The sequence below is a fragment of the Stegastes partitus genome, unplaced genomic scaffold (genome assembly GCF_000690725.1).
Source record: "Stegastes partitus isolate 25-593 unplaced genomic scaffold, Stegastes_partitus-1.0.2 Scaffold307, whole genome shotgun sequence".
NCBI lineage: Eukaryota > Metazoa > Chordata > Actinopteri > Pomacentridae > Stegastes > Stegastes partitus.
Genome location: NW_007578038.1, coordinates 157,460 through 171,787, shown reverse-complemented (window position 1 = coordinate 171,787; position 14,328 = coordinate 157,460). Strand labels below are relative to the sequence as shown.

At 45.1% G+C, this 14,328-nt stretch overlaps 1 protein-coding gene across 1 annotated transcript in view; it reads left to right on the top strand.

Moving 5' to 3' along the window:
* Positions 1-2,603: 2,603 nt before the first annotated feature.
* fgf11a (fibroblast growth factor 11a) overlaps positions 2,604-14,328 on the top strand; it is a 111,064-nt gene continuing 99,339 nt past the window's right edge. The window contains exon 1 of the mRNA XM_008283336.1: positions 2,604-3,694. Within this exon, the coding sequence (XP_008281558.1) occupies positions 3,502-3,694 (193 nt within the window). The 5' untranslated portion in view covers positions 2,604-3,501. The remainder of the gene's footprint in view (positions 3,695-14,328) is intronic.

Sequence of the window (14,328 nt, the reverse complement as noted above, 5' to 3'; positions counted from 1 at the left end):
AAACCCTCATTCTGCAAGTTGACAGGATTCATTCCTTATTGTTACTGATGAAACCCCCGGAAGTCTCAATCTTTCATGATCTGTCTTCTGGGATATAAAAAACACCATATGGACATGCCAACAAGGTAAAAAAAAACAACAAAAAACCCACATCATTTTCACCAGAGGGGGTCTTTAAAGGATAATGCAGTTTTATTACAACAACCTGGAACCTCTTTTTATAGTAGTTTTGGCCATTTTTTATATCTGTAATAAAAAAGAAGAAGGCTGAGAGTCCACAGTCTCCCGCCTGGACTGCACTGTGAGGCGCTATGGTACTGTGAGCTACATACTAATGCCAGCATGCTAACACTGATAATGACTGCTGATTACTGATTACTGTTACCCGTCTTAGCTTTGTCTGTTAGCATGCAACTATTCGCTAATGAGCTCTAAACACAAACCTGATGACAGTGTTGTGGTTTTTTTGAAAACCAAAATCAGCTGATTGCAAAATTTGTGTCAATCCTTCTTGTATTTGCTGAGATATTTCACTGAAGCTTCACCTGCTTGTGATTATCATCTAGGTCTGTTTCATGGATATCAAAATTTCACTGACAGTTGATCCAACAGTAGCTTAAACCAAAACTATCTGCCTCACGGTTTCATGACTCTGAAAGGAAGCGGATGAGCCAAGCCAGTAGGATTCAATCTCTGGAGATCACCATGCAGCCGTAAAATTTCATTGCAGTCCATCAAATGTACAAGTGTATCAGTCTGGATGAGAATGGTTGACTTCATGCTGGAGCGTCTGGCTTTTCAATCTCTCTGTATGTCAAAGTGTACTGAGGTTTAGAATCTGCATTCTGTGGCGACATTCTGACACGCCGGTGGTGACGTGTTTCATGCGAACGAGCCATGAATGGTTTGCCAGAGCTAAAGAGGGGAGGGCAACTAGAGAGGGGGGTGAGGCTGAACTACAAATATGGCGGAAAAAAATGGCATTCAGGGTTACAGTCTTCAAAAGAAAGACACAGATCGTAGGCACGTGTAGACAGGTTTTCAACTGAAATCACAAGTCGTAGTGTTTTTGAATTAATGATTTGTGTTATTGAAAGGAATGACAGAGGATTGAGAATACAGGAAATGTTCCTTTTCCTGTTTGTCTGTGTTTGATTGACGGGCAACAGCAGAAGACGAAGTCATGTAATTTACATGAGTGGACAGTGTGTTGTTTACATTCGGTTTAATGTGTTTCACCTGAGCATGCCAGTTAAAGGGATTTAGTAACTTTTCCTGTTTGTTTTTTAGTGGCTAATTCAACAAGCTGGGGATGAAATATGTATTGGACGAAGGCTGTAGCAGGTTATGTTTAGCTATTATTATATATGCTGCTAATTTTCATTGGATAAACCTCCAGGTTTACCAAAACCTAGTTGGACAAAATGACTTAAGGAGTTCTAAAATTGTCCAAACATCTGCCACAGATTACTGATTGACTTCTTAATTCAGTTTGACCTACCGTGCTCTTGCCACAGCGGCACACAATTTCATTTTGGGAATCATAAAGCTGCGAGCGTCTTGTCTGCAACCTGTCTGCACGTGTCTCGCTCTGCTGGACTTGATTGCATGTGCAGCGCGTGCACGGACGACGACGACGGCGGCGGCGGCGGCGGCGACGCGAGGTCCCGGCTGACTCAGACGGTGCCACGGCATCTACGCGTCCTTGTCATAGTTGAGAACGCTGACAAACCTCCCTTTAGTTTGTCTCTTTAAGCCAACATCACTCACGGTGAGGTGGTGGAGCCTCGATTCTCAGCCTGGCCTGGTATGAGGGGTGATAGGTGGTGGTGGTGGTGGGTGGGGGGTGCTGTCAGACATTGAAGGAGGGAGTGACAGAGGGGGAGGAGAGAAAAGGGAGAGAGAGAGAGAAGAGCAAAGGGGGAGGGTTTAGGGAAATAGATTTGAGAGAAGAGGGTGAGGGAGGGAGGGAGAGAACGTGTGAAGCACGCTGCCAGCGCTCGCTCGGTAATGCACTGTGAACAGGGACACACACACACTCGTACATGCAGCCTCACACCCGGACACCTTCACACACACACACACACACACACACACTCCTTCACACGTGTAGACATACTTTTCCCTTCACACACACACACATGGACACACACTGGACTCAACCAGACCGGACCGCTGTCACCCACCAAGGGAGACTCTGAGCAACACAGCACCTACCGTAAGGCTCAGCTACCTGCCAGCATGCACTCCCCTCCTCTTCCCTCTCCTCCCTCCCTCACCTCCCCTCCTCTCCCCTCCCTCCCCGTTCAGTCTCCCTCCATTCATTCATCCCTCGTTCCTCCCTACTGCGAGGTGGCATGCGTGGCTGAAGGACACAGCGCTGCGCTCTGCTGTGGTGTAGCTGCGAGAGTTGGAGAGCCCGATCTGATAGAGAGGTGGGGGGGGAGATAGATAGACTCTCCCTCCCTCTCCTCTCCTCTCTTTTCTTTTTTTTTTTTCTGTGTCGCTGTCTGTCTCTCTATCCCCGCCGCTCTCTCGTTCATGAATGTCACCTCTATCTCTGGGAAATGCTGGATTTATCAAGCCTCTGTCTTCCTCCCCCCTCCTCCTTCTTCTTTTCTCTCAGGGTGCGAGTGAACGCAAAGGGTGATGCCAGGAGAGCTTGAAAGAAAGCGAGGAAACAAGCCGCACTCCGTCCAGCAGCGTCCGCATCCCTTCATCAGCCTGCGGAGCTGATACCTCAGGTCGGACAGTCCCTACTTCTTCTTCTTCTGCTTCTTCCTTCTACTTGTCTTGCTCTGACATTGTTTCGGATGGAGACATTTTACAGGTGAAGGCACGGAAAAGGAACGGAGCTGTCCCAACTCCTGTTATTTCGGAGAGTTGACATTTTTCGGATCAGGCTTCTGATCTGCAGGACTGAGCAGGTTAAGAGGACTATATTTTATTTTTTTATTTTTGTGGTTTCACGATGCGGCGAATGGTTCGGCTTCGTATCGGACGGGGTTGAGTCGAACTTGGGAGTACTCTCGGACTGGGACGGAGGCATCAGGAGGATACTGGTATTGGATTCTGGGTGGATAGCAGCATGACTTGTCCCAGCAGAGGAAGAGTGACGTATCAAAGCTTCACCTGAACCTGACTCCCAACCAGAAAACAAACCAAAAAAAAAAAAACAACAGAAGGACATTTAAAGGCAAACGATCCAAACGTCGGCGGGCAGCAGTTGTCAGATTTGGGTGGGCTTTTGAAGGATCCACCCTTCTGCCCTCCACCTCCTCCTCTTCTTCCTCCCTTCCTCTCCCTCCTTTTCTGCCTTTCTCCACCCGTCGCTTCGGTCCATCCTCAGAAGCCCCCTCCTCCGCTCTGCACCCCTCCCTCAGCGGTGCTCCGTCGCCCTGGGTGAGCGGGCAGGGGGGTGGCCCACGGTACCCCCCGACACCTGGGCGCCACCGAGCCGCCAGAGGCTGGTGAGGCGGCGGCAGGGTCAGCGCTGGGAAGATGGCCGCTCTCGCCAGCTCCCTCATTCGCCAGCGCAGGGAGGTCAAGGACCCCCAGGCAAACCGGCAGATCGCCAGCAAGCGCAAGCCCTGCCCGAAGAGCAACAAGTCGCTCTGCCAGAAGCAAATCCTCATATTAATATCAAAGGTTCGACTATGTGGCAGTCGAGGGAGAAAAATGGAAAAAAGACCAGGTGAGTTCTCAGAGGCCTTAATTTTTTTTAAAAATCAAATCACCCCCCTTTTCCGGTTTCTCCCATCCCTCCTTCCACTCCAGTCCATCCTCTCTTTGCTCTGTTTACTGCCTGTACTGGATAACTGGATTTTGATGGTTGGCTTGCCAGACTACAGATTAATCCTTAACTGTAAAGCCTCAATAGAGAACATCTGCAGCCTGTAATTTCAGGAGTTCAGGACTTAATCTGAATCTGGGAAACATCCCAGCCCGTCTTCCTGGTAGCAGCATGTTCTGTATTTACGGTACAGGAAATTAACAGAGTAAATTCCAGTTTAATACACAGAGCTCTGTGTCACTGACCACAGGCACTAAAGCCTGTGTTGTTGTGACTGTGGTGACGACTTTGTTGAGGTGCATGTCAACACATCCGCACACACACACACACACACACACAAGCTGGTAATCTGCAAGCCCACATTGAACTTGGCTCATACATACGGTGATTTACTGTGATATAAAAATGTCAAGAGGCGCCTCATTTGCGATTCTGGGGGCCATTACTCTCTCCCCGTGTTTCCTTCGAGGCAAGCGAAACACAGTGTGGCCTAATTTGTCTTGTGTGTTTGCATGTTAAATGTGATTTTAAAATTATTCATTGGAGCTAAATGAGACAGTGACACTTGACTTGTGTGATGATCGTGTCTGTGCCGCATCATGCCGATAGGATCTGATGTTACGAGCCAAAGATGGATGGAGTTGTGCCTTTATGAAAACATGGTTCATCAGAGGTCTTGTGCTCCTAATAAAAACCTTTTAGATTTACTAGGAAACACATTTCTAAATTTAGATAAGGCTGGACTGAGCAGTGAGAAGACACAGAGTTGAGCTGGATCCTTAAAAAATAAACAAGTAATGATTGACTGTTTTATATTCTTTCTCTTTAGGTAACATATAGGCATTACCCTTCCCTTCCTTTGCAAACCATAGCATTGGCTTAAATACTTTTCTGGAAGTTATTTTCCTATTTATGTTTTCTGGAAGTCCTATTTGCCTTTTATCTGTTTTGGAGGTTATTTGGTTGTTGTTCAGAAGGACTGTGGCGTCCAGGTCGACCGGTCGATCGACTGGTCGATACGCTCTCATCTGAGCAAATTCTCATTGGTTGGACAATGATAAGGACAAAAGTGCTTCATCAAGAGCCTTTCAGGATTAATCCATTATTATTGGCGGAGGGAGAAGCAGATTACCTGGGAACACCCCCCCCCCCGCAATTTCACAACTTTGAACTCACCCAAAGCACAGACTGCTCATGTGATTATGCAAGTTGTTTATAGAAGACGGAATTAGCTCATGCACTTGTGTTGTGAAGCCTCAAGTCTGGAATTTAATTGTTGGTCTCTCTCTTGAAACCGGATACTACCACAGTGGACGGGGGGGATCTGACTGGAGAGCACAAGAACGCTATGCACAGTGACCCGGTAGCAACCTGTTGGTCAGCTTGGTTTGTTTGACTCTAAATGTGACTCTCATTTATAAAATAGCCAAAATGCAGCTTTCACAAAGTCTTCAAACTTGCATTTGAAACCATGACATGTTTACTGATGTACAGATCAAGGGAGAAGTTGCTCTTTATGCAATCAGTGGAGTTGCCCCCTGCTGGTCATTAGAAAGAATGCCCACTGGCATTTACATTCACGGAACGTTTAATTGGAATCAACTCCAAACTATGTCGACAACATGACAAAGATGTATGTGGCTGCGTTTGTTCAGACGGATGGCCAACAAGTCAAGTGCAAGCTTTGTAGACAGTAAAATTCCTCATACTGGGATCACGAGCTGACATCACTTTAAAAAAATTTCCGTATAAAATTACTCAAATAATTGAATATACTGCAAGTATTGGCTTTTTATGTTGATTTATAATTCATTTTGGCTAATAAGGCTAGCAGTTAGAATGCAATTTAGTTGGAAAGCTACTGTGAAAAGCCCCGGATTTGTCACAGTTAAAGGGGCTCACTGATTTACTTAATTGTGAAATTGAGAAAATCAACCAATAAATCGAGGGGCAGGTACAATTTCAATCCAGCGAGATTTTCTATCGTTGACTGCTGCCCTATTGTTTATACTGTTAACTCGTCTGTTTCTGAAGTCATTTGATTTAGAGCTACACGCGTTACTTCCTCCATCTGTGCTACATTACACATAAAGACTTCATAAAACATTAGCTGTTAACACTAGTGTATGTGTGTCCTTACCTCACTGGTGTGTATGCGCTCGCTCATGTCCACTTTTCTACCTGCCTGCACTTCCATATACAGTCCGTGTGTGTCCTTCTCCAGCTTGTGCAGGTGCGCTTGTGTGTGTGTGCGAGTTCTGTGATATTTATTACCTCGGCGTGCCAAGTTCATCATGATAATTACGTGGGGAACCTCTAACGTGGGAAGCAGCATCTGCCATAGAGGCGGCTGCTCTCTATATTGTAATTACGGTTGTAAAATATGTTGGACAGGTCGTGGCAGTGCCAGCTCTTTGGGAAAAGGCCACGTGTGTGAAATGCCCATTGTTTGAAGCCATTTTCATCCTAATGGCTTCTCTGCTTTTCACACTCTCATGGATTTATTATGGTAATTGTGGCGGCGCTGTATGGAGGCTGCGGTTAGAGACGCATTACCTGCTTTGCCATTTCAGGTGGTGATATACTGAGGTCTGTCTATTACCATGTGTGTCCACGAGCGCCTCCGTCATTCCTTTAAAGGCTCTCTGCATGTGTGTTCATCATATGGAGGACACTGCTGACCCCTTGGCCACGAGCGTATGTGCCAGTTTGTCAAGTGTGAATCCTCATCGTGTGTGAGTTCCTTTCTTCACTCTCTGAGCTTCATCCCGAGGCCAGAGTTGACCCCTGGCCAGGAATAAACGACTAGAATATTCTCGAGCTGTGGCCTCCACCTCCTCCTCTTCTTCCTGCTTCTGGCAGGACTTCAGAGCAGCCAGCTTACAGCTTGCCTTCACTTTCCTTCCAACAGCCCTCTATTGTTTTTACTTCCATCAATTGGCTTCTATTGGCTTATTCTTCTTCCTATGGCTTATATTCAGTTCACCTGTTATGTGTTTTGGTTGGAACCATTGTTTTTCTATTACTGCCTTTGACTTTCATCGGCTTTCTTCAGTTGTAGTTACTTACTCTTGGCTTCTGTTGCCTTTTGTCAAGCACAGATTCTTACGTTTTCTACTCGAGGCTCTAGAAATCTCACATTCGACTTAGATTTCAACCCAGACAACTGATGACACATGACAACATCAGGAGTTTTTAAGCTTATAACTCATAATACAAGATGGATGTTAACTATTTGGAGCAGAGTAATGATCCACACACAGTTCCCCCCAAAGATTCAGTTAAACTCAGGTGATTACCAGTGCGTCATATGGTGATACCGACTCTTCATTCGCAATGCTTCTATTTGCTTTCGTCATTCGGTGGCCTGTCCAGCGAGTCCCTCCTCCTGTGGAAAGACTCCACCATCCTGCCCTACATCCTCATTGAGTTTGGTGTATTGGAATGTGAAGCAGTTCTCCAGCTGCTGCAGATGTTGGGTGGGGTACCCCTCCAGCAGAACAAGGGCTACCTTCACCAGCTACAGTCCAAGATTTTGGAGTTAGTCTGCAGGGTGAGGAAGCTGAGTGATAGTGAGAAGCATGACAACAGCAATGTGCAAATGTAGACCTGGGTGATGAAACGATAGTGATATGTACAGGTGGTGACACTTTATCAATAGCAAAAAACATAGTGTTATAGAATGTTTACTTACTGTCATAGAAGCACATAAAAAACACAAACATGTGTCCCATTCACAAATCCCAAGTGTGCTCCCTCCTTGGATTATCATATATTTTGATAATGGAGCTTTTTCCGCCCTCCATCACTTACCTGTGGCTGCAGGTCTCCAGATTTGGGCTCATCTGTGGGCCCTTGTCTGCATCGACTGGCATGCTCTAGTGAAGGCTGCAGCTGGCAGGCCTTTATGGGACTGGCTTTGTGGTCTAAAAGCACCAACAGCTCTATGTTTCCCACCATCTCCACGTAAACAATGTGCTCCTAGCACCCTTTGAATGCTGACGGACTTGATGGTGTGCCCATGGAGGCTTGGTTTTGGACAGCCACTCTGGACCTTACTCTTCATGTGGTATCATGGCTTTGTCACGCTCATTCTCTAAGCATCTTTAAGTTCTGCTTGCTTTCTTTTTTAATGAAGCTGATATCATTCCTTTATCCTCATTTGTTTTTATTTACGTGTGCATTTTAAAAATGTGTCTTAATATTTGGACAACTACCTGTTTACCCAGATTTAAAAAAAGCTTAAGTTACTAAATTACTTTTCCCTCCTGGTCTTTATTATAAAAAGACCACTGAATAGACAATTTTGTTGTGATTTGTTTGTGACTTTTCAGCTGTAACCCCCAGCCCGACCTCAAACACAACATATGCAGGTACATCCGAGTCAGTCATTGTTTGTTCCAGTTCCCAGGCAGCCAGAGAGACACTCAGCAGCACCAAAGCAACATGATCACGCTCAGGTTACAGGCCACACCATGACTTGTGAAAAGTTTCACCAGGAAACCAATGAACAGGCAACTTTGTGGGCCAATGGTGAAACATCAGACCAGTTGTAATCTAACCTCTCCTGTGTTTTTTTGTTGTTTTTTTCCTGTTGTTTGTAGTTCACTTAAACGTAACACTGACTGAACTACAGCCTCGAGCTGTGTCATCTGAGTTACTTCGTTGCTGGTAGATGTTGGAAACAATACGCTGAACATTTGTGACTAAAAAGAGAAGCTTCTTTTGCTTGTGTGGAAAGCGCACTCATGACAATGCTGCAGCTTTTCTCCAGAAATCCCAAAGCCTGAATAAAAACAGTGAAGGGAGGGGGGGTCAGGAGTTTGCATAACTTGGTTCAAATCCAGTTGGGGATCCTTGTTAAATGTCAACCCTCTTACTGAAAAAGACAAAAAGGGCATATCCTAAATTTAGGTGGAATGCAACGGTCAAACGCCCCCGATTTATCAGCGTTATCATTGAATTATACAAGCTTGTGACGCCACCGTAAATATATTCACGTCAAGGTGGCTGATGGGAAAACACTCAAATTCAGCTCAGCGCCTCCTTAATAGGGATTAAAGATGTGTCAGCACACATGAGGGTGCTTTGTCCCAGTTTACAGATCTGGCTGCTCTGTTTACAGCCCAGTATGTTGGGACACCTAAAGTAACACCTCATATTGTATGTGTGTGTGTGTGTGTAGATGTTATCATGTGTCTAACACTCACCGCTAGTGCGTCACTACATTGTGACCGGACAGTTCAGGTTCCCTTTTGTACCGTTGAAGGCCATTTGTTGTAGGAGACGAGGAGGTTGCGCTTAACAACAATTGTACGCGCGCATGTGTGAGAGTGTGCGTCCTCGAAACTTTGTACCGGCTTCTGTGTGACGGATGGCGGGAGTGATGCGTGTTTGCGTGTCCTGGCTTGACCCACATACCTCCTCCTCCTCCTCCTCCTCCCTTCGCTCTTATATTGTCATCTCACCCCACTATGTCACCCACTCACCTCTACACACACACACACACACACACACCCTCTAACCCTCACCTAACCCATACTAATGATGCCCCAGCACTACAGCCCACTCAGCTTATAACAAGGTCATCTTGCCCTGCACAAACACACACACACACACACACACACACACACACACACAAAGCGGCCCGAGCAGACAGACAATTTCAAGTGCACACATATCGAACGCGCGCACTTGCGTCGATACAAACAGAAAGAAAAAAAAAAAACACACCCACGCACATTTGCGCAAACTAATAAATCAGCACACACACGGGGGGCAAACAAACGATGAGATTTCCTGATAATTTAGGTAGAGCGTGTAGGAGAGAGATAATTTCACCCCGGCTTCGTGTGTGTGTGTGTGTGTGTGTGTGCGAGGCCGATATGATCTAATGAGGATGTTAAGCCGCCTATTGGATATCAAAGCGAAACCAAAATAGCTTGTGTTGTCCTCTGACTGCCTGCTGGAGCTGCTGTGGAAGCCCTCCTCTCTTCTGTTAACAGGATAGAATAACACTCGGAGTTGTTACTGCAGCACAGGGGCCAAGTGTTCATCCAGCTACTGCAAATTGGTTTGTGTGTGCGCGAGGAGAAGGAAAAAAAAAAGTGTATCGGAGACAAACGATAAATGACAGTGTGTGACAGTAGACGGCACGCTCACTTGGGCCAGACTCGGAGATTGTGTGTGTTTGTGTGTGTGTGTGTGGCTCATTGTTGTGTCGTGATTCATCAGGCCACATCAGCTCCTCTCATTAACACACACTGATTTATCAATAATGTGCGGCAGCGTTTGGAGAGCACACATTGAACTGGGGCGATTTACTGCCTCATAGACCGGACACTGTGGACGGGCCACACCAGGGAGGACTATATTTCTCTCTCTCTCTCTCTGTGTTTGTCTCTCTCTTTATCAGCTTTCTCCCTCTCCTCCTTTCTCTCAATCCATCTCCTTCTCCCCCTATCTCACCTCTCTTCCTCCCATAGCCTTGATCGCCCTGTCCTCCCTCCACCCCACACACACACACACACACACACACTTATCTTCTCAAGGACATCTGGCTTTTCTTATGACTGTCTCTCTCTCAGTGTCTTCCTGTCTCTCTTCACTTGATGTATTTTCCCACTGTGTCTAATCATCTTGTCTTTGGGCCAAGCCAGTTAGTCACTGGATGCTACAGTGGCAGAGATACTGGAGGTATTGTGCTGCCATGTTACGTAACTCCAGCTTCTATTGTTGATGGATCAGGGACAGGCGTGATGCACATCTAATGCCGGTCCTGTCTCCTAGAAATGATGTCTGTATACAGCTAATTTGCAACAGCAGATACATATTTGAAGGAAATGTAATTGCGAGCAGATTGCGTTTTTTTAAAATTACCATAATGAGGAAACGTTTTTAAGATTGGCAAACAAATATACTAAACGTGCCATTAAAATGTAGAGTCATGGTTCAGTGTGTTTTGGGTACAGTGGAGAATACAAGGAAATGGATATTCAATCTGCTGTGTGTTGTCAATAAGAAACGACTGACCTTTTGTTTAACGCAAGTCCAACATCGTCAAAATTAACAATCCGAGCCAGCAATTCCAGCTTTAGAACTACACAAAGTGCGCTGCCTTTCTCTCCTTGTGTCAACAATGAGGACACAGCCATCTTGTTGGAATTAACTTTATTGGACTTGTCAGTGGACTAAGCAAAGTGGTGCTTACAATCAGTGTGGGCCCCGTATAGTAACTAGTCCTTTGACCGAAACTGTGTGAACAGATTCTGGGAAACCCGATTTAAATGGGTACTTAGAGTTTACACATTGTACATGTTTGGTGAAAGTGCCACTCTGCAAGCTTGTTTTAGCCAGAATACTCTGGATGGTGCTGGTTCTCTAAAAGTTTTGTTCTGTATGTTGACATAAATAGACTTCTATCACTGGACCACAGGATGTACTGATCCATGAAGTCTGTTCAAGAACCAAATGCTGTGTACCGAATGGTTTAAGACAAAGACACATACTGTTACACCCCTCGTAAAACGTTCACTGACAATGTACCAATGGATGACAAATGGCAGGAAAGACCAACATGAATATGAACTCTGGAGTGAGAGTTGCGTTTTGTTTGCCCGCCATCGACCCCAACCACCTCCATGGCAACTTTAAGTTTTTAAATGTGGTCCTTTAATTATTAAAACAAATAAAATAAAATAATGTGTAGTGTCTAGATGACATAGTATCACCAATGGCTTGTCTGTGGAGGACAAGTCGGGGCATCTTAGACCTGAAACATTTTAATACAATTAAATTGCTGGTGGTAATAATCTTTATAAATTGTGAAAAAAACAAAACAAAACAAAAAATTAATCACAGTTCAGTCTGCTTGTATCAGTATTGCCAAATATTTAATTAAGTTCGTTCAAATATTTGGTAAAAGTAAATATAAAATAAGGTGTTGATGATAATTTCTAGCATTTTAAAGTAATGACATATTTGCTTAAAATGTCTGACCTGTTTCGCCTTGTAAAAATTTATGGCACAGAAATACAACAATTCTATTTTCCTCTAACATAGAAAAATGGCTCATTACACAGCTAAAAATAAAGCAAGGATAGCTAATAAGATAGCTGTGGCTAGCCTTAGCTAAAACTAAAGCTAAGCTTACTAACTGATTTTTAAGTAGTTTTTATCTGAATATGAAAAATATCGATTTTAATGAACAGACACGTTTGCTATTTATGCTAATATTCAATATTATCAAATATGACAGCAGTGAAATCAGTTAACGAGGGGAAAAAAGTAGCTACACTCATGCTAACATTAGCTAGCTTAGCAGCTCTGCCATTGAATCTGGTGAATTTCCTGTGATGTGTTGGTAATCTGCCTTTAAATCCCACACGTTGCATTGAAACGAGATTAATGTATTAAATTTATTTCATAATTAAGCTAAATAAAGAAAGTGAATGTTCTTAAACAAACTAGGTAAATGGTTAGGAGGCTCACTGAACACAGTTTGCTGGCGGACACAGTTTCGCTGAGCATCACCTGAAGATTATTCAGAGACACAGTGCCGTCTCTGCATTTTGTAGGTGGACATAAAATGAAAGCTTCATAACCTTTCTCTCTGTTTTATGGTTTGCCCTCCAGCTTGAAAACTTTTGTCTCAACTTCACTGCTTCCACGGCGACCTCTGCCTCTGTGGGGCAGCGCAGAAGAAAGGAGTGTAAACCAAGCAGAAACAGCTGAAGGTTCAGAGAGATAAAAAAGATGCTCCTTCCTTTGAAACACAGTCGCAGAAATGAACAGCTGTACTGTAAAGCACAGTAAATTAACCTGCTGCAGCCAGTGAGCGTTTCAAAGTGCTTCATTAAATCATTGGTTTTGAAAGGATGCTCCTGGAAGAATTTCTACAATATTCCCACTATGTGGTCCAGCGGGCTTTATTATTCTGCAGCTTGTGCTCTGGACCTTCAGTGTGAAGACGTCATTTTGACAAAACTTTTTTTTGACAAGGTTTTTGACGTATTTTTTGACAAATTGAGAGCCTCACATCCATTGATATTCCAGAGCTAATCTTTGTCACGTGTACCGGATAGTGTTCCAGCTCTTTCGCCTCCTTTGTTCCAGACTCTGTTAGTTACAGATAACCAACCGTCACCAAAAAGAAACACTGCCACGTGCTTTATAATGTGCATTACCAGCAGTCGATGGCATCCGTTGTTTTGTAACAGGTTCCGCCCTCTGTCTCTGCCAGTGCGGCAGATGTTGTGTATGAAATGGTGCCCAGAATAAATGATTTGGAGATGCTAACATTTGGCCTATGTGATGATCAATGTGGGCTTTCAGTGCCGCCCCTCCCAAACAATTGATTTATGGAGCCAACCGCCATTTGTTTTTGCCGTGGAGTTTTTTGGCTTGGCATCAATCATCATTATCAGACAAAATAGAATATTTCTGGTGGATGTGCTCGCGCCTGTGATCGAGTGAGTGTGTGTTCCCCGTTGTGTTGCAGTTTGCTTCTGTCTGAACTGTGTGCGTCGGGGGTGTTGACGGGGGGGGGGGACATGTTGGGTTTGTGAAGGCTGCAGTGCCCTGGTAGGAATGAGGTGAGCTGCTTGGACTCAGCGTGGCACATTCTTGGCACGGCGCGGCACAGTACGGCGCCGGGAGCACCAAAGTGTAATTGGAGCAGGGCGCTGAGGCCAAAGATCTGGAAACTTTGCTCTTCAAATGACCTCCGGCTGAGATCGGACCACACGCAGCCGAACATGCCTGCACGCATGCAAAATATGTTTGCGTTTATCTACCGCAGCCTTCTTATTTTGCATCAGACAATTTCCACTCCGCTGGGATTCAACATCTCCAAGTAACAAATGACCGGCGAGCGTCGAGTCAGCATCTTGCAACCCCCATCGCCATTTCCAACCCAACCTTGCCTTCCTCAATGTCACAAAAGCCCGCAGAAAGACAGTTCCTCTAATCAATGCCTACAGTCCAAATTGCAATATTAACATGCTGCGGCCAATAAAGCCGGCATTTGCATTTTATATGCAATCAATTTGCCGCATGGTTTGCGCGCGGAGCCGAGCAGGACGTGCGTCACATGGAGATGACGGCTTAGGGATGCACAAACAGACGCACAAAAGAACACCTTCTGGCGAGATCCTGAACAACCCAAACACACTCCCGGTCACGCGTGGAGAGTCTGATCTCTCTCTCAGCTCCACCACAGCGTCCCCGACCGAAGCGACACTGTTCAAAAAGGCGACTCATTAAATCATGTGTCATTTTTATCCCCCCGTCTCTTTTCCCAGCGTGTTTACCTCTCACTCTCACCTCAAACCTGCTGTCGACTGATCCGCGAGAATAAAAAAAAAACTGGCCTTACGGGAAAAGTCTGCGAGCGCATGCTTTTCTGCTTGCGTCCGTATCTGATTACGTGTTAATTTACTTTGATCACAGAGACTGTGGCACCCAAGGGTGGTGTAGAATTTACTGACAGGTGCTCTGGACCACAACAGAGCGGCATACGGCACTTTGTCTGTGCC